Here is a 27,923-nt window from a genome sequence, read left to right as displayed (position 1 = left end):
AGAGTGCCAAATTTGTCTCATGTGCATGAGCAGTCTGTGGATTAAATATAAGACACATTTGTCAAACACAATCAATAATGTCTTCACCTTTAAGATTGGTTATGTATTGTGACCTGGTTTTATTGTGTTGTGTTTCCCGTTTCATAATATTGTCTATACATCACAGTGTTCTAGGAGCTGTGAGAGAGGTGTCAGAACCAGAGAAGCATTTTGTATGAACAATTTGGGTCGTCATCTTCCTGACAGAGAATGCCAGGGACTTTCAAGACTTGTAACACAGAGCTGCAATGAATTCTTATGTCCAAGCTGGTCTGTTAGTGGATGGAGTGAGGTAATAAAGTAAAACTGAAGACACTTTTCATCCTTCTCATCGATATTAAAAGAATCAGCCTTAAGTGTTGGGGTTTTTTGTTTTGGCTGTTTTGGGGCACATGATAACAAAAATTCTGGAGTCCTGGGATTTAGCTGATACACATCCCAGATGTACAAATAATGAGAACTTCTGAAAACCACTCAGAGTTTATTTTACTCTGATATTTTGTTATGTTAAGATCACAAAGTGAAGCTACTTAGAGTAAATCTGTACAGTAATATGCCTACCTTCATTTTTTATAAAGCAATGAGAACCGTCCAACCAACTGGAGAACAGAATTCTGTTTTATTATAGATTGTATGGGTACAAAAAAATCATGGAGCGCTTAAACTTTTTTCCTTGTGAAAGCTGTAATGTATGCACTCATATTTTTAAACTTTAGAAACTTAATAGTGATTCCTTTGTATTAGCATTTGGGTTGATGTTTACATGAAATTGAGAGTTCATAAAATAACTAGTTTTATTTGACTAGTTACATGCATGGAACATTTTTGTTATTTATGTGATCTTTAAAATCCAACAGATTACTAAAAGAAAGTGAAGCCAATGCTGATGCATGTCTTTACAAACTGATAGGTGTAATAATTTTACAGTGTCCCGTGACATGTGGCAAAGGAATGAAACATCGTCAAGTATGGTGCCAACTTAATGATGAACAGCTGAGAGATGATTTCTGTAATCCAAATGATAGACCAGAATCAATAACACCATGTGAACTTCATGAATGTGCATCTTGGCAAGTAGGGCCTTGGGGATCAGTGAGTACAGAAGGATTCCTGGCGTCTTGTTTTCTAGTTCAGGCTGACTGATCACAAAACAGTATCTTTTAAACACTTTAATTGTATCTTAAGCCATTACTTCAGTTGTATTCATGTATTTCTTTGTCCTATTGGCGATCTAAGCTGTAATTTAGGAATACGCATGTAAGTTAAATGCCTAAGTCATTGACACTGAGCCTTAATATCAGAGATACTTTTACACATTAATATATTGCATCTCCAGAATAATGAAAATGTAGATAGCAAACCACTCAGATTTTCTTATATGTTAGTTTGTCACATTAGAGATAATCACGCTAATGCCTAATATAATGTCCCATTGCTTTCAAGTAATCTTTTGATTCAGCAATAGCCAAAATATTGTTGTGTTATGGACACAGTTTAAGCAACATATAGTCTGCAATGGAGAAAGTTAACGACATCCCAGCAGTAATCCCTGTTCGTTCTAGAAAGAGTTTAAAAATAAAATAATAATTAAAAAATAATTATTACTAGTTCATATATTTAAAGTGTGTGAAATTACTGACTTTAACAGTGTGCTGTGACATGTGGCCATGGATACCAGATGCGTGCTGTCAAATGTGTTACTGCGAATTATGCAGTTATTTTGGATGATGACAGGGAATGCAATGCTGCTACTCGTCCTAGAGATAACCAAGTAAGTTGAAAAATGCTTTTCTGTTGATTGTACTTTTTACTTAAAAACATCTAAATATAAGTATTGTCTAGTGACCAAGGGAACTTGCAGGAAATTAGTTCTAAAATGAGGAAAAAAAGTACTGAATCTGTCTGTTATTTTGTCCTGAATTTCAAATTCGGCCTAGTGAATTAAGTGAAAGAGTAATTTGGAGATTGGAGATTTGAAAATTTGGTATATGATTGAAAAGGGTCCAAAGGCTTTTGATTATTTGGCAGGGGGGAAGCTCCAACATGTAGAATATTATAAGGAGTCTGCCTGCCACAGTGCTTAATAAGAGCACCTGACTGGCTTGGTATTCTCTAAAATTCTGCTTGTATATAGTTTTTAAAAGAATGACATGGTTACTTGAAAAGAGCTTTAGATGTTGGAATACTACTAATTCCAAAATGTGTAGTCATGAATTATGATTCAGTATGGTGTTAATATGGTTCTCATTTATATCCAGCTAAGCTGGTAACCATGTACCTCCTTGGGGGCATACTCTTCTTCTTGTCTCAAGGGGAAGAGGTAAGAAAAAGATTTTAAAATATAAAAGCCAAGTAATTGCTATAAATTTATTTCCACTTGCACGTGAAAACACTGGGTTTGAGTATGCTTTGTATTTTGAATTGAAGTACCTGTCTGGTTGTTGACTGAAACTGGGCAATTTTGTGTTCTCAGTAGCTGTAGGTATAAAGAATGGGACAGAACAGCCACTGTCTTCAGTCAATTCTTCTGTATAGCATGTGGCTGTGAAACAGGAGACCGTAATATCTATGCCTGTTGTCTCCAGCAAGCTGCCCAACACAGTTTTTTCTCCAAATTCAAATATTATTAGTTATTAATAATACAGTTTTAATATCAAATACATTTTCTTTGCATCTTGATTTGAAACAAAACAATTCAATAAAAAGCCTTTGAATAACACCAGGGATAAATTAGAATATGGTATTTCCCTGTTAATTAGTGCTGGCTCATTGTAATAGTAAGATCTCTCTCTACGGGAGCCATTTGCTTTGCATTTGGGTCTTCCAAAATGTTTACCTTAAAAGGTTTTTCTCTCACCCTCACAGGAGTGTGAATTGCCCTCTTGCCCAGAAAATACAGAATTATGGACTACATCATCTCCTCTAGTTCATGTGGGGAAGGCTACCCAATGGAGATACGGATCGTGGACCCCAGTAAGTAGTGTAGTAGCATTCACACCTTACAGAGCGGTCCTCCATTCCTTTTGCCATTTTTCCATAAAGTTCTCATTCATAAATAAAAAGTTCTCAGTCTGAAAAATATCAGACTGAAATCTGTTAGTGATAAATTTTAAAGGAATTCTGATATTCTTTGAAGAACCTGTTTCTTAAGGAGGAGCAAGATTCTCCCAGCAAATTCTGTATGCTTCAAATGTAGACAGGAAAAATAAGGAGGGGAAAAAAACAGGGTTCTAGGAGCTGGGGTTTTGAGCAAAATAGCTTTCATATGATTGAGAGTATGCAAGGAAATGTTTTTTTTTTTTAATAATTGATCAGTATCTGAGTATTCTAAAATAAGATTTACATCTTTTCTGTGAATAGCAATGTTAAACAGTTTGGGTCTTTATAGGTCTAGTTTTGCCTAATTTTTAAAATAAAGATTATGAAAAATAGTTTTTGCACAAACTGCTTAATAGAAGAGTTTTTAATTTTGATAGTGATGAAAGTAAGTTTTACTTGACAATGATGTAAAACCTTAAACCATCCACCAATATTTCAGTTTGCTTCCTGAATGCACGGCTCTATCAGTGTGAGATGGAAATCTGGTTCTCAGTGTTTAATTCTGAAGTCAAGCTGATGCTAAGTTAAGTTAGTATTTTAGATGCTTGCATGAACTTGTTTTGGCCTCCTAAAGTGCGATGAGCTTGGATTATTCTCTAACAGTGCTCTGCATCCTGTGGGAAGGGCGATCGTGCTCGCTATGTGAGTTGTAGAGATGCTCATGGAGGAATAGCAGATGAATCTCTCTGTGCTCATTTACCACGACCAGCTGAAATTTCAAGCTGCTTTAGCCCATGTGGAGAGTGGCAAGTTGGAAATTGGTCCCCTGTAAGTATTAATAGTGATTATTATTTTTTAATGTGTCTTATTTACGTTATTGGCCAGAGGTTCTAGTTAGAGACTGGGGCTTCATATTCAGTGCAAGTGTGATTGAAATTGTATCCCTTGAAAAAAACAAAATACATGTTTCTTATTGTCAGAAGTAAATATAAATTTCTTTGGTTATTAATTATCAGTGTTCTGTCATAAACTTCGGGTTTATTTTTGGTCAGTGCACAGTTACGTGTGATAGTGGGATAGTAACAAGACAAGTTATCTGTGTCAACTATCATCAACAAATCGATGAGAATTACTGTGATCCTGAAAGTCGACCTTCCAAAGAACAAGAATGTAACATGCCATCATGTCCAGCAGTTTATCATCATATTCCAAAAACACATGACCATCCAAGCCATGTTCCAGAAATAGGTTACCTTCCGGTGCACCACCCACAAGACAACATAAACCAGTGGAACCGTCCCTCAATGGGAGGATATCAATGGAGAACTGGACCCTGGGGAGCAGTAAGAATTCATTTTTAATATGTTTATTCTCTCACATATGTGTTAACACTTCTAGAAATGCTATTATAGTACAGATTTGGTCAAAAGAGAAGCATGTGTATTTAAAAAATATTTTTATTATTATGAAAATAAATTAAAAATGTAAGTTTTCTGTGATTTCAAAGTAATACTTCTAGTACTAGTAATGCTACTAGTAGAAATTTTTATTTGCAGATTGCAGTTTTGCTAGTTAACATTAAAAATAATAAAATTGTTGTAATTGACATATTTGATATTTTTCTGATTAAGCAATGGTGATACATATGTTTGCATGTTTTGGTAGTGCTCTAGTACTTGTGCAGGTGGATTTCACCATCGAGTGGTAGTATGTCAAGATGAGGAAGGAAGAAGTGCTAGTTACTGTGATGAGGCAACAAAACCTCCAGAGTCAAGACACTGTGATTCTGGACCCTGCCCACGATGGAACTATGGGAACTGGGGAGAAGTAAGATCATTTCACTTTCAAAGGGAATCATTATTTACTACATAAACTTAGAAATAGTAACATAATTATTTGATTGTAAACTGCATTTTGTTACTCACTTAAAAAGAATGATTTTCAACCTCATTATGTGAACTTTGTTCTTTGATGAAATTCAACTATAGTGTAAATATGAATAGTGTAAATACACATCCAAAAGTTGTAAGTATTACGTGAGGCTCAGGATGTTTTGCAGTAGTGTCTTGTATTTTGAGAGATGGAATTATTTTATGTTACAAATAGATGAATTGTATGCAGAAAACCTGCAGTGAAATTGTTGATCAAGTTAAAAAAGAGTGAAAGATGCTATAAAGAAATGCTATTACATCAAGTTTCATGAATACTGCCTAGAGTAACTGCAAATAGTAGTATCTACTGGGTTGTACTTACAAATCAAAAGTATGAAGATAGGATCATGCATCTAAAAGATGACTCTGAAATACAGTGCGAAGCTATAAACTATTAGAACATGCTCACTTTTGATCAAATTGCTTTTAATACCTCATTAGAAATTAGAATCTAAGTATTACATATTTAGTCTGTAGAAGTTAGACTATGAGAAAGTGTGCCCAGTGTCTGAGTTTTCTGTTTTCTGGCAAGAAAAATTTGGTTTAGGACCAATTTCCATTTTTTCTCCTAGCAAGCGCAAATAGTATATATGCAAATTTATTCTCACAAATGGGTACTTCACTTTGAGATTAGAGATTGTAACTGAAGCATTTTATAGAAAGTCACTTGATAAACTATTAAAATGTAGTTTGGTAAACATTTTGGTGAATTCTTTTCATTTTATGAGATTAGACTATAAGTCCTTATTCTTGAATTGAATGTCCAGGGAGTGTGAAATAGACTTAGTAAATAATGACATGTACTGATATTGCTGTATCTTTTTGATTTAATAGTATGTGATGACTCTCTCAACAAAGACCTTGCATATGAAATTCTCTGTTGCAGTGTACTCAAACTTGTGGAGATGGAATAAAGACAAGACTGGTGATTTGTCAGCTTCCTACTGGCCAAATGTTGGGTGATCAAAACTGTGAAATTCTAGACAAGCCACCTAATATGGCACAATGTAATGTGCATTCTTGCCCTGGTGATGTTTCATGGCATCGGGGACCATGGAAATCGGTACGATAGCATTCACTAATATTTTTCGCTTTCTTGTTCTTTCTGTCACTCCATTTCCCCAGGCCTTTTAAAACTTACTATTTTATTTGGTAACAGTGAAATAATAATGTATGTGGAATATAGTCTGTGTAGTTTTATTGTTCCTGCAGTCATTGAATTAAATGGGAAACAGCCATTTACTTCAGTGGGAACAGTTTCATGCTCTGTAAAACATAGGGAATGTTTTGAAAATTACCAGAAATCATCATAGCCGAAAGCAATACCTAATAGTTTGTTCTATTTTGAAGGCTTGTGATTTGATCTGTGTTTAAATTTTAAAGTATATGCTGTTATTTATAATGTAGTATTATCTACATATTTATATTTGTAAAAAAAATCTTTTTGTGCATAACTTTTTCTAATAGTATATTTAAGTATAAAATAACTCATGCATGTATATCACACTGTCATCAGACATCTTGCTCCATGTTACTTGTACATTTGTGCATAAAAGTTTATATTTGTGATTTTAAAACAGTGACTAAAGCTGTCTTTGTATAATTATGTATGTAACTATAATATGTTATTGTCTACATGTCACTGTCTATTAATGTGCAAAAATGCCTGCAGTAATCACTATTAATCGTTCAAATTGCCACTAGCAGATTATTAACATATTAAGCAATCATAGTAAGCTCTACATTATAGAGTACATTATATTTCCCCAAGCTCTGAATTTGACAATATTTATTATTGTGCTTAATTCTAAGGAGAATAATGGCAGTCAAAGGAGGTTGGATCCAGTCCTGATTCCATCAGAATCAGTTAAAAGCCTCTCATTAACAGCTCTGGGAGATGGGCTAGGGCAACAGTTCTATTTGAATTTTTTTTTTCTTAATGGTAAAATTACATATTTTGGTTCTTTGAATTAACATGGAATAATTTTTTAAATCTTGTCCAATTTCAACTTAAAATACTTCTTTGTGCTTTTAAAAATATTATAAAATTTGTTGCAAATAGACTAAAATGAAAGCTTGAATTACTAATTTACCACAGTTATCTCTTTCTTCCACTGTGCAAAACAGAGTTTTGTGTTTGTGTTTAACAGACACCAGAGAATCTTATTTAGATATTAGGCAAATAATTAGTAGTCACTTGCTAATCTGAGTTGAGGTACTTCGGGTACTAAGACAAGTAGGGCTTTCAGCACACAGTTGCCTTTGAACTTAATGTTTTCCTTTCAGATTCAAAATTCTTCACAGCCTGTTCATCCCCATAGTTTGTCCTGCATTAATAGATACATCGTAATGTCTTGTAAACCTGGCTTAATTTTGCAAGATTTTCATGTTGGTTTATATCTCAGTTGACATAAAAAGCCATTTTAATCCTTCAAAGCTTAGGTTTAGAATGGAACCCCATAATCAGAGAGAGTTTGTGGCCTCTTTTTTATGTATTATTGCAAGCTCTGGTTATTCAGTAATAGTTTTACTTTCATCATACTATCACATGGTGTTGTGCAGAAAAAAAGGTAGCAGATTCAGGAAATAAAAGCAGGCTCACATACAAAATATGCTATCACTTTTTTTTGTAGTTTAGCTGGTTTGAACACTGTCATCGCACAAACTTCAGTTAATTTTTGTTGCTGTTTGAGCAACGCAAAATTTCTTCGATGACAACTATTATGAAAGGGCAGTAGAAGTTTTAGTCACAGAAACTGTTGTAACCTAGCACAGACAGCTTTGTTTAGCCTTCATCTATGATGTGTTCATTAGTGATGTGGTAGTTCATCAATAGATCATGGCTTTGCCTATCTTACGCCTTTCTAACGTATAATAGGTTCCAGAATAGGGGACTGTTAATGACTGGACACTGTCTGGAGGCTGGAGACATCAAGCATGTCCTATCTGCACTTAATCCCTTCTCTGTAAAGACATCAAGAACCATAAAAACCACTATTTCTAGTTTTGATCAGTATTAAGTAGTATTTATGTGTCTGGACAGCAGTACATTACACTTTTATGCCTACTAGTGAAATTCCACTGTGTAAGTAAAAACTGAAATTGGCAGCTTCCAATATGGTGTGTAATTTGCCATAATAGATCCTGCCATCTTTTAATTCTGTCATGCATGATACAAATGTAATAGGTGGAGAGGGAGAATAGAAGGAAGGGAATTTCTGAGCAATCGCTTTACCTAGAACAACTCCTTAGCCTCCTAAATACTGGCCCTGCCTGGCCCTTTCAGTTCAGAAATGGCTATCAAAATTGCTTAAAAAACATTTTCCTTATTCTTATATAGCTTTGTGTAAACCATGTCTGAACTAAAAGATTCACTTACAGATTATTCTGGATTTAGATTCCAGTGGAAATAGATTCAGGGAAAAGTCAAATTAGCTAAGACTCATACAGAATCCTGAGTCAAAGACCTGATGAACCATAGAGAAGGACCTAGTTTATCAATTGTTAGCATCTTTTATGCTGTCTTCCATATTGGGGCATTCTAATTTCTTCTGCTAGCTATCACTATGTATTTGAGGACAGAATTCTAGCAATATGCCTTGTACGTAAATTTCTTTCAGGTTTTGATTCATTTTACAGAACATAATTAAAATAAATCATATCTTGTAAATGCATGATAGGGCAGTTGCAAGAAAGGCTCTGTTTATAATTTGAAGCCAGAAGTCTGGTTGATGCTTTCTGCGATTTAGCAGTTATGGGCTGTTACACTTTATAGTGTCCTATTTCAAGATTTCATTGCCTAGTTGATACGTATCTAAGTACATTATCTCTTCTTTAATATATCAGAACTACAATATAGACGTATGTATTTTTGTATATACATACTAATGATATATTTCTAAGTTAAATAATAGTTGAGGTAAATATAGCTGCTTATTTTAATGGAATTGCACCACCAGTAAATTTGGCCCATATATCTTGGATATTTTTCTTTTAGACTGCTCTAGTTTCATTAGTGAAGGGATTGAGGCAATGATCCAAAACTTCATGAAAGAATGAATAAATTACAAGCTAAGAAGTATGGAAACCATATGCCACATTGTATAATGTCAAGCAAAATTCCATAGCATTCTGACAGCTGGCTAAGAATACTTTGTTCTAGTATAGACTTTTACTGTATTCCTTATTTCGACAAACCATTATTACTGGGGGTTTGTGTTTAGTCCATGCAATAAGACCTCTGGTTTATTGTATTGGTTTTCATCAGAGAGGTTCAGGTTTTCTGACCCTAATGGTAAGAATTTGTTTTTTACTTAAAGCATTAAAAAAGACAGTATTGCAAATTCACAAAGATATCATAAGGTTTTAAAACAGAACTATAATGACTAGGTACAACAATTTTGTGCTAGAAGGGTGTTAGAATAATCTATCTAAATTGAGTTCAAGAATGATGCTTTGTTACTTTCCATACTAGTCTTTCTTTTTTTCCTTTGTGCAGTATTTCCTCTATCCATGTGCTTTTGTATTCTTAGCCAAACAATCATCTGTTACCTGACAAAAGCTATGTGGGAATGTAACCAAATCAACTGTTGGTTGGATCAGTGGTTGTGTTTAGATACAACAAATCTTCAGATGCAGGGTGCAGATACAATCTGAAGGACACATACAATCTTGCAAAGTTCTCATGTGTAGCACCAATGTGAAGTAGCTTTTCTAGTATTCTGTTCTAGAGAACAAAATACTACTTTTAGCAGTACTTGTTTGGGAAATAATTAGACACACAGTAGCAAGTTAGGAAATACCCAGGGCCAAAGCTGTGGCCTGCTACCTGGGCAAAACTTTTAATGTGAACATACATTTTTTTTACTCTTCTTTCTGCTGGTCAACGGGAGGTAACTCTTCTACTCGTCTAATATGCTTTTCTTAATGGAGGTTTTCTGTGATGCCTTCACTTCAAGGATTGTATTTGACTACTAACTAAAGCTTCCCCTTTTTAGCTCAGTTTCTTTTAAGAATTTTGTATTTATCTCTTGGTTAAATGGTCCTGTCTTCCTTTCTAGTCTTTTTTTCTATGGCTCCTAGGTTGTTGCTGCGCAATAGAAAAAAGTGTAAGTTTCTCAAAATTCCTGGTACATAATATGCTTTTATGACCTTTCAGTTTATATATTTTCTTAAAGGTTTTATGGAGTGTGAGGAGGAATTACACTGGAGAAATAAAATAGGTTATTCATATATACCATGACAATACCTTCCAGCTTCCCATATTGATGAAAGTTTCTTTGCGTTTTTGGATGACAAGGATTTTAATAGGAGTTTGATTTTATTTTTGCCCCCTCCTAATTTTTCAGTGCTTACCAAAAGGCTTGGAAAGGCAGGTAGTCAAACATCAGGTTTCCTGCTTAGGCAGCTAGTGTTATCTATTGTATGAGTGTGGATAACAAACTAAATTTTATCAGAGACATTTTAACCAGGTGTGTCATAACTTGAAATAAATGTTTGCTTCTTACCCTTTCTCACTCCTTTAGGAAGAATGCATACCTGGATTACTGAATCCAGGTTGTAAATGGGTGTTACCTAAAGCTTATTGCAGTAGCCTATTGTCTTCACAACACATTTGAAAACAGCTAGGTTACTGTGTGCATGTCTTATCTGAGAAGATGCAGCACAGGAATCTGCTGTAACTTGAACGTAACAAGTATTGCCACAAAAGTGAGCGGTTATGCCTTTGCTCTGTAGCACACTCAGCTTCACCTCAGTCTCTTTGAGGTATTATGCTTTCCTCATCAGAACAGTTTCACATATGGTCATTGTACAGCTTTGTTGATAAGCAGTACCAGATATGGTTCAGAGTGTAGTAAAGTTATGGTCCATATTGAGGATTTTATTTTCTGTTAGATTTTCTTGAAAACGTCTACATTTGTAATTTTATTTGAATACTAATGGAAGAAGATTTATACTCTCCAGTGTGATTTAATTGTAGCACAGTCATTAGCACTTTCTTTTCTTAGCATGTTTCGCCTTATGCTCTTACTTCACATCTGTATTGTGAGTTGAGCTGTGATACATCCAGTCCTTTTTAAAGTTAGGACTTATGAAGTTTGTCCTAAAATTTTACCATATACCAGTTGTGAAGTCAGATAGTAACTGTGAATTCTTTTCTGAATTAATGGCTTTAAAGATACCTTCTGTAATTAAAGGGATCTTGGATTAAAAGTGGACATACACAACTTTCCCAAGAACAGTACTTGTGCAGAGTAGTTTTGCATTGTTCTAACACTATTGAAAGAACAAAATACTGGCAACAAGCTAGTTGTCTCAATGCTAATTTGTTGTTAGTCAAAAAATTAAGTATCACAGACAAGTGTTTCACTAACTGTTCAAATAATATTAAAAAAGAAGTCCCACAAAACCAGAGGTTAAGAATGATTCTGACTTCTGTAGAAACAGAATCGTGCAGATTGTGCTGAGGTGTCTTTATGGTTAGTAATACAGGCAAGACTTGATCCTTATAGAAGAGAATTATATTTTGATTGTCTGAAATGTTGGTAAAATAAGGATTTATTTTTTTATAACTTCACTCTTAGTATTTTTCTGTAATTTCATACATATTACTTGTGATTCCAGAGAAAACAGGCATAAAAAGGGTGGATCTGCTCATCTTCTAATTTACCTTCAAATGTCAGAAATATCTTACAGCTACTACATATTACCCTGCAGACACATAGTGTAATGTTTTTCTAGTTCTTCAGTTTCCATTGTAGTTGCTCCAGTATAATTTCAGTGTAATTCCGTCTTTGCACTAGTGGAAGAAATCTACTACTACTTTTAATAAATATAAGCTTGTTTTTTTAGAACTGACATCCCAGTCCCCTTCCAGTGTTGTTACTGCCAGGCATGCCATTGACTTCTGCAGGAGCAGAAGCAGCCCAAAGTTGCCTAAGTAAAATATTTACTTGTTTTCATTTTAATGAAAAAAAACTTGCTATGTATGATAAGTGCCTTCATTCAGTTTTTCTATGTGTAAAAAGTATTTATATCTTTAAAGATAATCTTTTATATTAAAAGGGAATTAAGAACCTGTGAACTTGGTTTTCAAAACCAGCTTCAGTCTTTTACCTCTACTTCTGCTGCTGGCTAATGTCGAACTTCAGAATACCTCATTACCGATACAGCACACTTATTTAATATCCCACTGGCTGAAATCTTCGTGTTAGCATATGCTGTTCATTTTTAAAAGCTTTGGAAATGGGAGGGACCTTTTCAGAGAGAACTGATAACATATGTCACTACCCAAATAATGTCATAAACCAGAGTTGGGATAGTGGATTTCGTTTAGGGTAATCCTGGTAAGAATGAAACAAGATACTTATTTCCGAAATTCAAAAAACAAATATTTGAGTACTGTTCATCAAGCTTAGAGGAAATTTATCCTTATTGGTGCTATGTTGCCTGTATAGCTTGAAATAATAAATAAGTTCTAATGTATGTGTGATAATTTATTTTAATGACTGTGACTTGTGTCTGTGAAATACAGTTGCATTTTAACCTTCTTTTTTATGCATGTTGTGTGGCTTTGTCTTTATATTTAATGTGTCTTTTATTAAGGAATGCTAATGTTTCAAGTCCTTAAAGAATAAAAAAAAAGGAGGGGGGGGAGAAAGGGTGGAAACTAACCACTTCTTCTGAAAGTGAGGGGGTTTTACCACTGAGTAATCTTCATGTTGCAGTGAACTTGGTGTGATATTTTAGTGACATTGTTTTTATCGGGGGAGCCCTTACACTTGAACAGGGAAAAAAATATATGAATATTGTTAACGATAAAAGCAGCATCTGATGTCAGTGGACTGGAATAGGGACTTGGCACATAATCTTTGGTGATAAAGCTTAAAGATACTGGCTGTTGAACCTTTTGTTGGAGCTGTAAATTTATGGCCCAGTCCTGTTCCAACTTAGTCCCTCGCAAAAGATAGAGAAAATTGAGTATCATAACATAATTCTCAGCTCTTAATCTTAAAGACATATTTTTGTACATTACTGGAACACTTTTGCATGACGAGGTTTGAAGAGCTTTCAGACGCTCCATTTAGAAAGAGGACAAGTAAAAGTAAGTCAAAGTAAAAACCAAACCAACCAAAGAAAATCCCCACAAACAAACAAAAACCTCCCAGAATATCGGAAGGTGAAAAAGGCAGGTGGGCCTAACCACCATTCCTAAATACATAGAGCCATTTAATGAAAGCGAAAGGAATGTGAAGCTACTGATATATTCATTTCTTTTTTTTGCAGTTAGAACCTTCAGAAAAGCTGAAGGGTTCTGCATGGTCAGATCCATGTGAAAATCATTCTGAGCTGCCTTAATATATGCGGCAATTTTGAAAACCCCAGGTCACAACTCATAAATGCTGGTTCAAAGTGGTTTTTGAGACCCAAATTTAAAAGATGTTAAACGTATCTCAGAATACTGGCATTTCCTAACATTCGTGAAGGTGAATACACCAATATTTTGGTTACCTGATACAGGTTAGGAAATGAACAAAATGTTCCGTAGTTCTCTATTATGGGACTTGTAGTCCTTTCTTTGAAAGAAAATAAATGGAAAATACGCAGGAGAATGTCTTAGGTTGAAAACAAATTGGAATTCAACATGTGAAGGTAGGTAAAATGTTGTATTCTTGACCTAAAATCTACGCATGTTTTTGCCCTCAATCCCTATTTAAAATAATTTGCGTTATTTTTATTATTTAGTTGCCACTTAGTTAAGTGCCATAAAGTTATATTTTTGCATACTTCTAAGTTTTGAAAAATCTCTGACAATACTATATCACTGCAGTATATATTAATTTCCAGTTTTCTTTAAAGTTCAAATACAACACCTTAGCTTTTAATCAAATAAGTGAAATGATACTTTGCTCTAGAGCACAGACGCTGACAGAGCTCATCTATTAGTTATTCCTTTAACTTCCAAGCTACTGTTTTACTGCTGCTAGCGTGATTAGAAATGATAAACCAGAGATTGCAGTTGCTGGGATCCACTGTTTCTTCTGCTTATCTTGAGGTTTTTGCGAATTTGGCTAAAACTAATTGGTCTATCATTGTAAGATAGCATTATCTCTAGTTACTTTTGTGATCGGTTAATTGGAAGATTATTTCTTTGGATAAAAAAAAAAAAAAGAATCCATATATTTAAATTATGGAAAGAAAATATACAAATGCTTTATTTTTCTGTGCAATGCTTTTGGTTATGCAGATATAGCTTCCATACCAGAGATCCTTCATCATGTTAAAAATATGGTCCAACTTTTATTGTGAAGATCTGTGAATCAAATGTCACTCTCAAGGGGAGAACATTACTTTTAGTGAAAATGCAGATTAAGTTGTTCCCAGGCATTTGTTCAGTTTTCCAAAGCTTCACAAGAGGCAGGAGGCTATCCTCCCTCTGATGCACTCTTTTAAACTGTGTCCAGTTGTTTGAAATAACAATGGATTCACTTTAGATTGCTGTTTGGTTTTCTTGGAGATTTCTGAACATAACTGCTCGATGGACACAGATGCATGTGTTTTTCTCTGCTTGGGAAATGAGTTCAGAAATTTATCCATTTATTGGAAACAGAGGGTAAAAAACCCTGCATTTTATTTGCTTATACTGGATTTCCCTGAGGTCTCCTATCTCCATTTCTACCTCCCTTCTTTCCTGATGCTTGCACTTTGTTCACTTTGTCTCCAGTGTTCCTGCCTTCATGTAATTGCTGAAAGGTATTACTAGTGTTACATAAATGTAGAATAAAGAAAGATGAGACTTGCTGAAGCCTGGCCAAGCCAGCAATTGTCATCTGCAGTGTTGTAATGGTAAAAGTACCTGTACCAAATAGTTTCTGGGATGTATCAAAGACAAAGAGCAGGATTACTTTTCATTTTGTAAATTAGACACAAATTTATAGATGTAGATTAAGATTTTCAGAAAGACCTAGTGAGGGTCTACCTCTGTTCCTGTTTGCCACTGATTTCAGAAGGAAAGGTAAGGCAGAATTGTCTGGTGTGTTGTTTTATGGGTTTTGTTTGTTATGGGGTTTTTTTGTTGTTGTTGTTTGGTTTTAGTTTGCCACTGTTCTGTATTTCTAATTGTGACTTGCCTCAGCTGTCTGTTGTATATATCGTTCAGCTGAAACGTGATAAAAGTTAGGTACATGTACCAGGTACATTGAATACTGGCTGAGCAATGTAATTTATCTGTTCCCTCCCTCCCAGAAATTAATAAGCTGGTCATACTTTACAGTGCTTATATATATATATACATATATATATACTGTCATTAACTACAATGATAGAGTTGCTAGAATGAGGGCTGATGCTGAAGGTCTTAGCAAAGGTACATGCAAACCCTTCAGTGACGCTTAACACCTGTACATGAAGTAGCAAAGTATCCTGGGTTCAGCAGTAGCAGTCATTTTTCTCCTCCTTAGTAGCTGGTGCAGTGCTGTGGTTTTGACTTTCAGCCCGAGAACAGCGCTGATAACACCGATGATTTTAGCTGCTGCTCAGTAATGTTTACTCTGACCAAGGACTTTCTGAGTCTCATGCTCTGCCAGGGAGGAGGGGAAGCCAGGAGGAAGAAGGGACAGGACACCTGACCCAAACTAGCCAAAGAGGTATTCCATACCACAGCACGTCAGGCCCAGGATGTAGAACTGGAGGCAGTTACCTGGAAGGGCTAGGTCACTGCTGGGGTCAGGCTGGGTATCGGTCGATGGGTGGTGAGCAGCTGTATTCTCTTCCCTTGTTATTTCCCTTATCATTGTTATTATTGGTGGTAGCAGCAGTGGTTTGTGTTATACCTTAGTTACTGGACTGCTCTTATCCTCTATTATCCTCCCCATCCCTCCAGGAGTGGGGGGAAGGAAGCGGGAGGAGTGAGCGAGCACCTGCGTGGTTCTGGGTTGCCGGCTGGGCTTAAACTGCAACGCAGAGCCTACCAAATGGCTGCTGAAAGGAGGCAGAAATACCTGTTACATTTCTGATTATCAGGTGGTTACCAGATGCAATGGATTCAAATCAAAAGCAAGTAAGGCAGGAAGAACAACTATACAATTTTCACTGTAATTGAGAGATGAAATGGGACCCATAAAAGGAAATGTTAAATGAGATACGAAATGTTGAAGGAGAACTCATGAAATTGTGATTATTGTTTGTTAAAGTAGCAAGTAGACATTAACAGAAACACAAAATATCTTCAATTTGCACAAGGTATTTTCATGTCACTGATGCTGTTATGTAGCAGAGTTAGCATGCTTGCCACCGGTAGATGGTTCTATGTTAGGTTATTGATGTGTCTGACCATGAGCTCTTCTTCCAGGGAAGCTGAAACCCCAAAGAAAATAATTTCTGGGGACAACCAGTCAGGATAACTGAGTCTAATTTTGGGCTTTGACCCAACTATTCATGTTTGAGTCCAATAAAGTATGATACTAATTTTCTGTGAAGAATTTCCCTCTCTTTCCAGCCTTTCATGTATTTTTGCCACTGTTTATTTCACCTTATTTTCCTCCTCTTCCCCTGGGCCACACAGCCTTTCATCAACACACTAATATCTCCATAATCCATGAGAAATGGCTTTGCCACAACATGGAATACAACGTAATTGTTTTCTAATGCCTTGGGTTATACTCTTGCAGAAAATGGGAGGATGATAGTCTTCTCCCTGTATGCCATATTGACTATACTCTTGTCCAGGATTTGAGTCAAATTTGTTTCCTTGTTATGAAACTTAGGCTTGAATATTGCTTAGGCCCAGATTTTGCTTTCTGAATTATGTGATTAGTATTTTTCAGGCTTTACAGTGAACTTTTATGAAAGGCTTTTGTTTTATTTATCAGTTCTCAGTCCCCCTAAAGCTTGAGGTTTTTACCTGGCATCAGTTTTCAGGCTTTGTGGCAGGATATAACTGAATATCCACCAGGATCTAAAGATACAGGTAGTGTAGAAGCCAAATCCTACAATTGCTTACATAATGTTGTAGCTGTTTTGGCTGTTGCATTTTTCTTATGTTACTGTAATAGCTAAAAGCTTGTTTGAAGGTCAAATCATATTAAGTGTGTTATGTAGGTAAAACAAAGAGAAGGTTGCTGACTGGAAAAGCTTACAGGGTCATTATGGGATGTATATGGACAGGTTGGCAATACATAGCAAAGTGAAGCCTGGCTGAGTATCGCGGTAGGTGGGGAGCTGAGCATGTTTTTCAGATGCTCTGTAGTTGGCATCAAAAAGGGTGCCAGGCTTTAGGCAGCAGTGGGCTGATGATGCTACAGAGGAATTTAGCTGATATTTAAAGTTGCCACCACATGGTTGGAATTTTTTTGCCCTGTGCACCTGGCAGTAACCTTAATGAGGGAGCCCACTCAGCAAAACAGCAGTATGCCTGGAGAGCAGATGAACAGCAATACTCTGTGCAGCTGTTGGAAAAATCGAAACCAGAACCCTTCAAATTCCACTAATGATCATCTGCAGAATTTCATTTATGCATTCTACTTAGATTTGCAAATAAGCCTGTTAATCTGGCCTCTCTGACATTGCAAAGCACTATCCATTACCTCAAGCATAGCACAAATGAAACATATGACCAGGTCCTTCCTTGGAAGCCCTATCATGTCTTTCCCCCTTACCTTTTACATTTTGATGCACAAGAGGTCAAACAGATTCAATGGGTGCTTTTATTTCCTCATGCAAAGGCAACAGAGAGAGGAATTTGCAGTAACTGTGGAGGCTATTTAGGAGCTTTCTACAAGTAGACACCACTCAGCAGTTATTATCTGCTTGAGAGAAGGGGACATGGTGGAACTCACTGGGCTCTGCTGGCAGTGCATTTGGTCATTAGAATACAGTCTTGCTTGGTTTAAATAATTAAAAAAAACAAACTTACTGAGCTTAGAGATCCAGTCAAATTGTGTGGTAGGAATGTCATCATAGGCTGAGAAAGTTGGGGCTGTTCAGCCTGGAGAAGAGAAGGCTGCATGGAGACCTTGTAGCAGCCTTCCAGTATCTGAAGGGGGGGCTATAGGGATGCTGGGGATGGACTCTTCAGTGAGTGGTGACAGTAGTGACAGGACAAGGGGTAATGAGTTAAAACTTAAACAGGGGAAGTTTAGATTGGATATAAGGAGGAAATTCTTTCCTGTTAGGGTGGTGAGGCACTGGAATGTGTTGCCCAGGGAGGTTGTGAATGATCCATCCCTGGCAGTGTTCAAGGCCAGGTTGGACGAGGCCTTGGGTGATATGGTTTAGTGTGAGGTGTCCCTGCCCATGGCAGGGGGGTTGGAACTTGATGATCTTAAGGTCCTTTCCAACCCTAACTATTCTATGATTCTATGTTTGGATCAGGGGGTAGTATCACAGCCCGAGCAGAGATGCAGTTCACACTTACAGGAGGAAATTGCATTGATTATTAATTTACCTCAAAGATCCCATGACGTTTGCAGCATGATTGTAAATATTACTGCAGAAAGTAGTTTGTAATTCTAGAGCTTACCTTCCAAATGTTGTCTAGAACTCTAAAAAGGCACAAAGAGCTTGAACAAAGAAGAGTAATACTGGGTATATGCTGCTGGGTATATGCTTTTATGGCATCTTGTGTCTAGTGCATCAGCTGATACACAGCATACAGTCTTGGTTGGATGCATCCACATCAAAAAACCCATGCAGACAGTTGGAGGGTTGAGAGGACAGCAGCATGAACGGTAGGACACTTGGAGGAAAGGCTGGGATAGCTGTGTTTTTCAAGAGCAAGTATATAGAAGAAACGGACTGGATGAGATATTCTTTCAAAACATAATCGGTGGTTATATCAGGTGAGTGTTTCTAAGTCTGCTGAGGGTAGAATGGGAAGTAATCATCTTATTTAACAGCAAGAGATATTGTCATTAAATCCTAAGATACTTTTACTAAGTATAAGGTTGGTTTTGCAGTGGAGGAACTCATGCAAGAGAGGCTGCAGCATCCCTGTCATTGAAGACAAACTGCTGTCAGGAATGGTCAAAGTATAGCCCATCTAAACTCTGAGCACTGTCATGGATTGGATGAAGTCTGAGTCCTCCTTAGCCTGGCCTTCCTCACTTCCATCACTGTAGCTGCAAAAACAGTTAGAAAAGTGTCAAAATGGACTTACAGACTGGAACTGCAAGGACTTAATCAAATCAAGACATTTTCTGAACACCAGAAGAAGGTGATACAACACTGAACTTTTGAAATTAAGCTGTGCTCAATGAAGTGACTTAAAAATATCTTTAGTGTAACCTGTAGCTAACATAGGTGACACTTATATGTAACAGTAAATTACATACCTCTTGGAGCTCAATCCACTCTTTCCCAAGAGTGATAGAATGTTTGGTCATTCTGAATGCTTTAGCTAATTGCACAAGTATTTGTACTTGTTTTCATGAAGAATTACTGACTCTGAATCAAAGAATTCAGTAGGACCTTCATTATAAAGTCTGTGTTGCTTCTTGGTAGTAGTCTGCGTACTTAAAGGAAAGGACAGGTTTTTGAATACTTTTAGCTGAAAAATGCCTATTTGATGCTCAAGCACTGCAAGGACCCCTGGGGAGATGTACCTAACAGGGAGAGGGCAGGCCCATGAAAAGCTAGTTCTAATATGGCAAATTGAAAGTTGAAGTAACTCTCAACTAACTAATGCTCCAAGTAATGTTTTATTAGTGTCTTGTGCAGTAGCAGGTCCTAGTCTACTTCTAGCATGGTTTTAAAAGAGCTTAGACAAGCAAAGCAAGACAGGGGATTCATTCACCACTTCCCATGGGCAGGCAGGTGTTCAGCCATCTCAAGGAGAACAGGGATTCATCATCTGTAATGGTTACTTGGGAAGACAAATGCCATCCTCTGAACGTCTCCTCTTTGTTCTTCCCTATAGATTTTATTGCTGCACATATCACGGTCTGGGATATCCCATGGTTATCTGTCCCAGCCATGTCCCCTTCAAACCTTTTGTGCACCCCAAGCCTGTTCACTGTACAAGCTACTATGAAGAAAATTAACTCTATTCAAACCAAATCCAGCAGTTATCATATTGCTTGTGGTCACAGTCATTTGTATTTTAAGTCTCTGTGTATCTAATATGAATACAAGAGAAACTATTATATGTTTTCCATTTACTGGTGTTTTGAGTATCCAGGAGTCCACTGAGATATCAGCAAACCTACACAAGACACCCCCTTGAAAGAAAAGAAATTTGGGGCAAAATCCACCAAATAATCCAAGATCTTCAACTTCTCAATGAAATAATAACAATAGCAAATGAGTTTAAAAGCTTTGAATGGAACTCTGCATATCAGCTGCAGAAAGAGCCTTAAGTTGGCAGGAACTGATGATAGGCATACCTGTCTGAGAGTCCGTCTGTACCATAGGAAACACCAGGGGTTCTGTCAGGCTGATCCTCACAGGATTTATTACTATGAAAGAAACCCAAACAGATGAATCCTAGTTACCAGCATTATGGAATGACTTTGAACAATAGTAATCAAATCCAGCTTTTTCTGTAGATTTATGTTTTTAAAAGAACCTGACATATGGGAAATATTACTTTAGCCAATGTTGAGACAAGTGCTAGATTTTCTGTGTAAAACTGTTACAGGATGGTTTTTTCAACTTGCACTGTTTTAATGAAACGGTCATATTTCCTTTGAGATTTAAAGTTTTTATGGATTTTTTTCCTACACATGCAAACTACAGAAAATATGTGGAAAACATACATTTCATAAGGCTCCAATTGTATGGGATGTCATACAAGCGAAGCCAAGCTGTATATGCATTGAGTCACAGTGACTACATTGTTCTTGCCCATGTCCAAGTTTGAATGGAAGGAGGTGAAGCAGCAAGAGAGTTAAATGCAGTTGTACTTTCCCCAGTCAGGAGAGTTAAGTCTTGGGAAGATTACTACCAAAGCATCTCACACAATAGGGTGAGCACCAAGCAATGAGAGGACCATATTCCACAGAGAGTGTGCAATAAGGCGTTAGAAGCTACAAGAAGGAACATGGGCTTGTGAAGGGTGAAATTTAGTCTTACAAGAAATGCACAACCAGTTAGATGCACTAAAAGGACACAAAGGACACAGAGCACAGCATAAGGCCTCACTTCTGTACAAGTGACTCACTTGTGCACGCATCACTTTGATGATCCAAAGCTGAAAGAAAGTTAGGCAGGTGTCTTAGGTCAGTGTGTGCAAAATGCAGATCTCTAAGGAAAACACTGATGGCAGGGATAGAGGTCAGTGCAAGACAAGTCCCTGCAATCTGTGCTTAGATGCCTTTAGCCACTTGGGAGTACCACTCCGGGATCATCTATGGAACTTACATTACTCATTCAAATAACTGAGAAGGAGCTGTCCTCTGCCCTTATAGAAAAGTTGAGAGGCATCCCTCACTTTATATTGATTAAAGCTTTTGATTCAGCATTTGAGAGACTTGGTTTCCTTTCTTTGGTATTTGTTCCTTGTGCTGGAGGGGAGGCAATGCTTATCTACCTGCCACGAGTCACCAATGAGAAGCTGTATTGGACAGAAGTAGGCTTCATTTCTCTTGCTGAAGGTGGGTCACTATCCAGTAAAGAACACAGCTGAACCTGCCTGCATCTGGTACCATAGCATTCTGGAAGGAAATGGTCCCTTAAAAGAACTATTTTTATGTGTTATTATAGAATCATAGGAATACCTGGTTAGAAAGAACCTCAAGGGTCATCTGGTCCAACCTCTCTAGGCAAACATGACCTAGAATAGATGTTCCAGCATGCTATGCTAAGGGTTGAAGCCAGAATCTGACCAATTGCAGGAGAATACTGTACCTGCAGTACTCTCCTGAACATATATTCACTTGAACTGTTCACTAATGATCCTGGGTTATCTGCATCTACCGTGAGTTCATTAGCATTTCCATGTGTTAAAGAAATATCTTCTTAATTTGGAGATTTGAAGTTTGGGTAATTGTATTTAAGCAGAGGTTTATGGCTGCTTAATGTCTAAGGGGTTTTAGCTTTTAAAAGTATCAGGATCTTTCAGTCCTGGTACTTTGAAACAATGACCACACATTACCTAACAAATTAAGCTTCAGTGTACTTTCATGACTTACAACAAACAAACAAATCACAATACAACAACAAAAACCACAGCAACTTTAAAAGTTCATAAATTGAAACCCGTGGTATTAGGTTACTGGTGAATTACTTCTTTCACAGTGAAGTTTCTTTTTTCAGAGTAAGATCTACTCAACAGGAGGTCTAGATACGTGGAAACACAAGATCAGATCTGTAACTAGATGAATATGTGAAAGAGTAAGATAGCAAATTTATATACAGAAATGCTCTGTCTGTGCAGAAGTAAATGTGTATGTTGTATGTAATGGGTGGAGATATTATTGGAACATCTTTAAAAGACTGAGATGCAGGATAAGAGATTTTGGGGCTTATTCTATACTACTAGTAGCTATTAGCCCTGTACAATAATCTCATTTTTGTGGAATAAAAGGTAGCTTTATAAACAAATATGTATACACTGAAAAGTGCTGTCTTAATGTTGAGGGCAATGAGAAATGAAAGAGTGCTATCATTCTGTGCTGTGATAAGATTTTGTGGCGTGGTAGCCTCATTTCCTCAAGTGGAGACTTCCTAGGACACCACTTTTGGTTGCAGTTCTTAGCCTGGAATGCTGCCCCCAGGAAGACTAGAAGGCTTCTCTCTCTGCCTGATAGCCCTCTGGAGCCTAGGTGGTGCTTCCTCCACAGAGGAAAGCCATTGAAGAGGGAGGGGTATATGGTGTTTTCCAACACCTCATAGGGGGATGTTAAGTAACTCTGTGCTGCACTTCATTTACATGTGATTGAAGAATAAAAAGGAAGATTCTCCAGAATTTATGGATCCTTTATGTTTACATTTTATGATTGAAATTCCTCAGGAAAAATGTCCTAAAACTGTAAGGAAGAATAGAATGAATTATCAAGATAATATCAGTATTTTAGTTTTCATGCCTACATGTTGTCTTGCCTGCTTTGATAATAAAATCCTTTGAATTCAGAGCTGAGTTTTATGAAAGGCTTTTATAATTATATGGTTAGCAGAATTTGAAGTTTTCTGACCTCTGTTATTCATAGATAAAAGTTTTGGGTAATTTTGTTATCTTCCTATCTTACAGTAGTTCCTAAATTAATGAAACATAAATTGTAAAAAGACATGAATCATATTTTAAAATGATAAATTGAAAGGCTTTGCTGATAATAAAAAGATTTAATTTAGAAGCAAACATTCTGTTTACTGGAATTGTAGAGCAGGTGTGTAAAAAGCAAGTTGTGGCCAAATCTGTGCTCTTACCTTGTTTCAAATACAATTATAGTTTATAGTATATTACATACTATGTTATTTATAAGAGAAGCATGCTATCCATCATACTGTGATAAATTAAATCTATTGCTTTATTCCACAAAGATGTGTTTTTAAACACATTGGTAGTTTCAATGAATCCTTTAAGATTACACATATAATGTTCAAGGGCACGTAGGAATCCCTGTGGTATTGAGGACAAGTGAGTTAGCTGAGTTTCTCTTTAGCAAAGCATAGCGAAAAACTTCACAGGTTCATTTATTGTAGCTGCTTGGTCTGTATTTTAACAAATTTTCTCCAGCTGTTGTCTGTCTAATATTTGCCAGGTTTTGTTCTGAAAGCTGTATGCACCGAGCTTCATTTCGTGAAAATGGAAGATACGTGTGTTGAAAAGTGCTTGGTTAAGTTAGTGTTTATTGCTAGAGACCAAGATGAAAATGCTACATTAAAAGGAAATCTCTTGTTGTTTTTGGAGAAAGTCTATGTTTATATCCCTTTTACACATCCACTTAGAAATTGTGGTTTTAATATTCATTTTCTCCCTGATTGTTTAGGAATAAAGTGTAAAATAAAGTAGGGAGGAAATCTAGAACAAATGAGGCATGTGTTCTTTCCAGACAGAAAAGGAACTGTGTCCATTGATCAAAGCTGTTTGACAGGATGATGTTCCTTGGTTGACTGAACTTTCCCTAGAACCTGCAGCTCTGCTTGGCAGGTGAATAAGAGAGTCTTGATTTGAAGAATGAAAGTCAGCCCTCACAGAAGCCTCACAGCAGTCAAGCACTTTAGCAGAGGAATGGCCCTTTCACCAAAAGAGACTGATCTGTCAGACATGCTCTCATCATAGCTAGCGTGTACTGCTGGGGTGGGATTCGCACCCACTGCAGCCCACTGGGTTTAAGATGAAGGGAAGGAGGTCCTAGAGCCTGTATGTATGTGTCCTGTTTCTGGAGGAAACAGGATACTGGGGTCACAGGCAAGACCATGCCCCAGTATCTATAGTATGCAAGACCAAGGACTGCACCCGAACCTGAAGTGTCTATACCTCTTCTCTTGCCTCTTTATCTCATACAACAAGATACCCAAAGCTCATGGAAGGGAGGTGCCAGCCAGAAACATGCACACCCATGATTAGGTATTTTCCTTTCTTTAATGCTTACGATAAGCATCATGTTTGCATGAAAATAGTGATGTGTGTACTAGAAAGAAGACTACTAGAGCATGTTCTTGTGAGATCTTCATATCAGTCTGTCTCATGCGTGGATATGGATGGCTGAGCTCAGGTATTTGTCAATAACAACATCAAAGAATTAAAAAGACATGAGAGATGTTTTGCATCTGATCAGTAACATTCAGTAAACAAGAGCTAACACAGAAATTTTAGATACGTCCTGTAGATACTGTGCCATAATACAGTCATAGTACAGAAACATATTCCTATATAGTCCATTTTGAGAAAGGCCAAAGCTGCTTCAGCTTTTCTCATTAGAGATTTTTCATGAAGTACTGAAATACACTTCTCTTTTCAGTGTTCTGTTTCCTGTGGAAAAGGTTTGAAGTTTCGTGATGTGCATTGTTTTAATAGCTTCCAAGCTAAAATAGAAGAAGGAAACTGCAGGCATCTGAAAAAACCACGGACATACAAAATATGTAGAGCTGGAAGATGTCCTGCTTGGAAGGCCAGCAGATGGAAAGAGGTATGTAAACTCTGCTGTAATTAACGTTCCCTATGAAAGTAAAAGACAAGAGCATATTCTGGAATTCTGGTATCCTCAACATAAAAAGGACATGGACCTGTTGGAACAAGTCCAGAGGAGGGCCACGAGGATGATCAGGGGACTGGAGCACCTCCCGTATGAAGATCGGCTGAGAAAGTTCGGACTGTTCAGCCTGGAGAAGAGAAGGCTGCGTGGAGACCTCATAGCAGCCTTCCAGTATCTGAAGGGGGCCTATAGGGATGCTGGGGAGGGATTCTTCATTAGGGACTGTAGTGACAGAACAAGGGGTAATGGGTTAAAACTTAAACAGGGGAAGTTTAGATTGGATATAAGGAGGAAATTCTTTCCTGTTAGGGTGGTGAGGCACTGGAATGGGTTGACCAGGGAAGTTTTGAATGCTCCATCCTTGGCTGAGTTCAAGGCTCGGTTGGACAAGGCCTTGGGTGACATGGTTTAATGTGAGGTGTCCCTGCCCATGGCAAAGGGGTTGGAACTTGATGATCTTAAGGTCCTTTCCAACCCTAACTATTCTATGGTTCTATGATTCATGGCACAGTGCATCAATAGAAATAATTGTCAGGATGGGTTAGGGGTTTTATGCACATCACAATTAAATACACAAATTAGCAAATGGTCTATTATATTTTATTTTTCTTTCTTTTAAATTAATTGAAACTAAATAGATATGAAAACTGAAAGCATTTGGCTATCTGAACGTTGGACTGTATAGGTACTTGGGATTCTCTTCAATTTACCTTGTAAATTCAAACAGTAGATTTTTAAATTAGGTCCAGGTAGCTCATGTGCATTTATTTTCCATACTTCTTACAAATTTTTATTTTAATTGTAGTTTTACAATTTCAGCATAAATTTCTTCACGTACCGTGAAACACGAGTGTGGTAGGGGCTGGGAGCTATATTTTAAGTAATAACCTATGAACTTGTAATACTGGCAACCATGCCACCTACTGGGCACTGTCTTGTTTCACACTGACATAACTAATTTTGACAATTTTAGTGCTCAGTGTCCTGTGGAGTAGGCATTCAGCAAAGGGACATCTACTGTCTGCTGAAGGGCCTGGGTCAAGTGAATGAAGCAATGTGTAATCATGACACCCGGCCCGCTAGCAGGAGGCACTGCTGGCTGCCTGCATGTGTGCAGTACCAGTGGTTGGCAGATGAATGGCAAGAGGTAAGTAAGGCTTTCAACTTGTGTGAAGTAACTGAGTGATGTGTTTTTTCTTCCCCCTCCCTGTTTGGATCCATATCTAAGAGCTGTTAAGTTGCAGAATAGCAAGTGTCTATGATGGATATCTTGAAGGTCAAGCATGCAAAACTAAAATGAGTGCTAAAAAAATGTCAAAGGCTTTGTTTACTCTCTTATACAGGATTTGCTTCTCTTCACTTGTAGACAAAAGCTCTGCAGAGTTCTGAGCAAGTCAGTATTGATAACACCATGTAATTTGAATACAGAGTTCTTACATAGTGCATAAAATGTCTAATAGAACCTAATTATGAAATGCCACTAAAAAAATCACTTTTTATGAACAGAAATATAAATGAAATGTCAGCTGGAAGTAAAAACCTGGGAGGTAAAACCTTTGGTCAGCAGTGTTTTCATGAAGATTAACATAGAATATTACCAGAAAAGATAAGAAGCAAAATAAAACTCATCATTCTCCTACCAAGTATGTCATCAGATGTGATGACTGTTTTCTACATGCTAAAAATTTAGTGACTTTTGTATCCATGTATCCAAACACACAAACATACACATAAACTTGATCTTTGTGTAACATGTGAAAGGATGCGCAGAAGAGCCTGACTCTTACTGTAACATGGAACAAAACCCAGCTTGTGCAGTTGTGGCATCCTAATAATCTGCACTGTTAAATTGCTCAGGGAAACCCCCCTGGAAGTTTGACAATGAAGATTCAAAAGTCTCGGGGACATAATGCTGTAGAAGTGACCACTGATAACATACAGATAATTCGTTGGTGCTCTGCAAAATCTGGATTGTATTCATGCAGTTTAGATTTACATGTCCCTTTGTTAAACTATAATGACGGGAAGTTAACAGTATGTATTTCTTCCAAGTGTCCTTATATGAAGCTACTAAAATCAGGAATTAGTGGAAGTGGATCAGAATGACCTTTTAGCACAAATGCACACTTGCACAGAATGAGGGTGAATTTTCCTTTCCTGTACAACATTTGTATATTCCAACTGGGTATTTGGAGTTTTCCACTACAAATACTTTGTGTTTCACTACATCTTCATAACTTCTTCTACATGGATATTGCTTTTGGCTTGGAATTCCTGTGTTCAGTTCCCTTCTCTCACTAGATTCATATGTAGATCTTTATATATAGTATTAATAGTGGTTCAAGTGTTTACCCATCTGTACTCCTCTCCTGGTGCAGTGCTTTCTCCACCAGACTTGCAATATTCTGCCCAGCTGTCTCAGCTCTGAGTGCTCATGTGTCATTTCCTCGCCTCACCAGTCACAGAATAGCAGAAAACATTCCAGATCTGGAATTTCTCCAGCTTGCAGCTGGGAGGCAGGCTGATAGCGGCAGCCAGCATTCTCCTACCATATAAAGACTAATGTATAAAGCATAGCTGGACTTGATGATCCTTACGGGTCTCTTCCAACTTGAGATATTTTCTGATTTTATGATGAAGAAGATTCTTCTACTTGTCCCCATTAGCTCATGACCGGGTCATTCCTTGTGTGCCTAATATTCTGAGCTTCTGCATGCCATTGAAAGATCAGGGGTTTCTGTAGGTTGCACCAGCCAACTATATCCACACAACCTCCTGGTAC

General features: G+C 37.1%; 1 protein-coding gene across 3 annotated transcripts in view; it reads left to right on the top strand.

Annotated features, from left to right (window-relative positions):
* Positions 1 to 27,923, top strand: part of ADAMTS20 (ADAM metallopeptidase with thrombospondin type 1 motif 20) — an 88,372-nt gene that overhangs the window by 49,505 nt on the left and 10,944 nt on the right. For all 3 annotated transcript variants that reach the window (XR_009726639.1, XM_061361186.1, XM_061361185.1), the window contains exons 21-30: positions 167 to 331; positions 967 to 1,131; positions 1,688 to 1,810; positions 2,905 to 3,012; positions 3,742 to 3,906; positions 4,131 to 4,421; positions 4,744 to 4,905; positions 5,896 to 6,072; positions 24,908 to 25,075; positions 26,115 to 26,288. Coding sequence is in view for 2 of the 3 variants with exons in the window: in XM_061361186.1 (XP_061217170.1) it covers positions 167 to 331; positions 967 to 1,131; positions 1,688 to 1,810; positions 2,905 to 3,012; positions 3,742 to 3,906; positions 4,131 to 4,421; positions 4,744 to 4,905; positions 5,896 to 6,072; positions 24,908 to 25,075; positions 26,115 to 26,288 (1,698 nt within the window). In the remaining variant the exon portion in view is untranslated. The remainder of the gene's footprint in view (positions 1 to 166; positions 332 to 966; positions 1,132 to 1,687; positions 1,811 to 2,904; positions 3,013 to 3,741; positions 3,907 to 4,130; positions 4,422 to 4,743; positions 4,906 to 5,895; positions 6,073 to 24,907; positions 25,076 to 26,114; positions 26,289 to 27,923) is intronic.

The sequence above is a fragment of the Neopsephotus bourkii genome, unplaced genomic scaffold, assembly GCF_033783945.1.
Source record: "Neopsephotus bourkii isolate Nb327-2 ecotype Australia unplaced genomic scaffold, CSIRO-AGI_Nbou_v1 NB_1053, whole genome shotgun sequence".
Classification (NCBI taxonomy): domain Eukaryota; kingdom Metazoa; phylum Chordata; class Aves; order Psittaciformes; family Psittacidae; genus Neopsephotus; species Neopsephotus bourkii.
The sequence above is the reverse complement of the archived record's forward strand: the minus strand, read 5'-3'. Positions and strand labels throughout refer to the sequence as shown.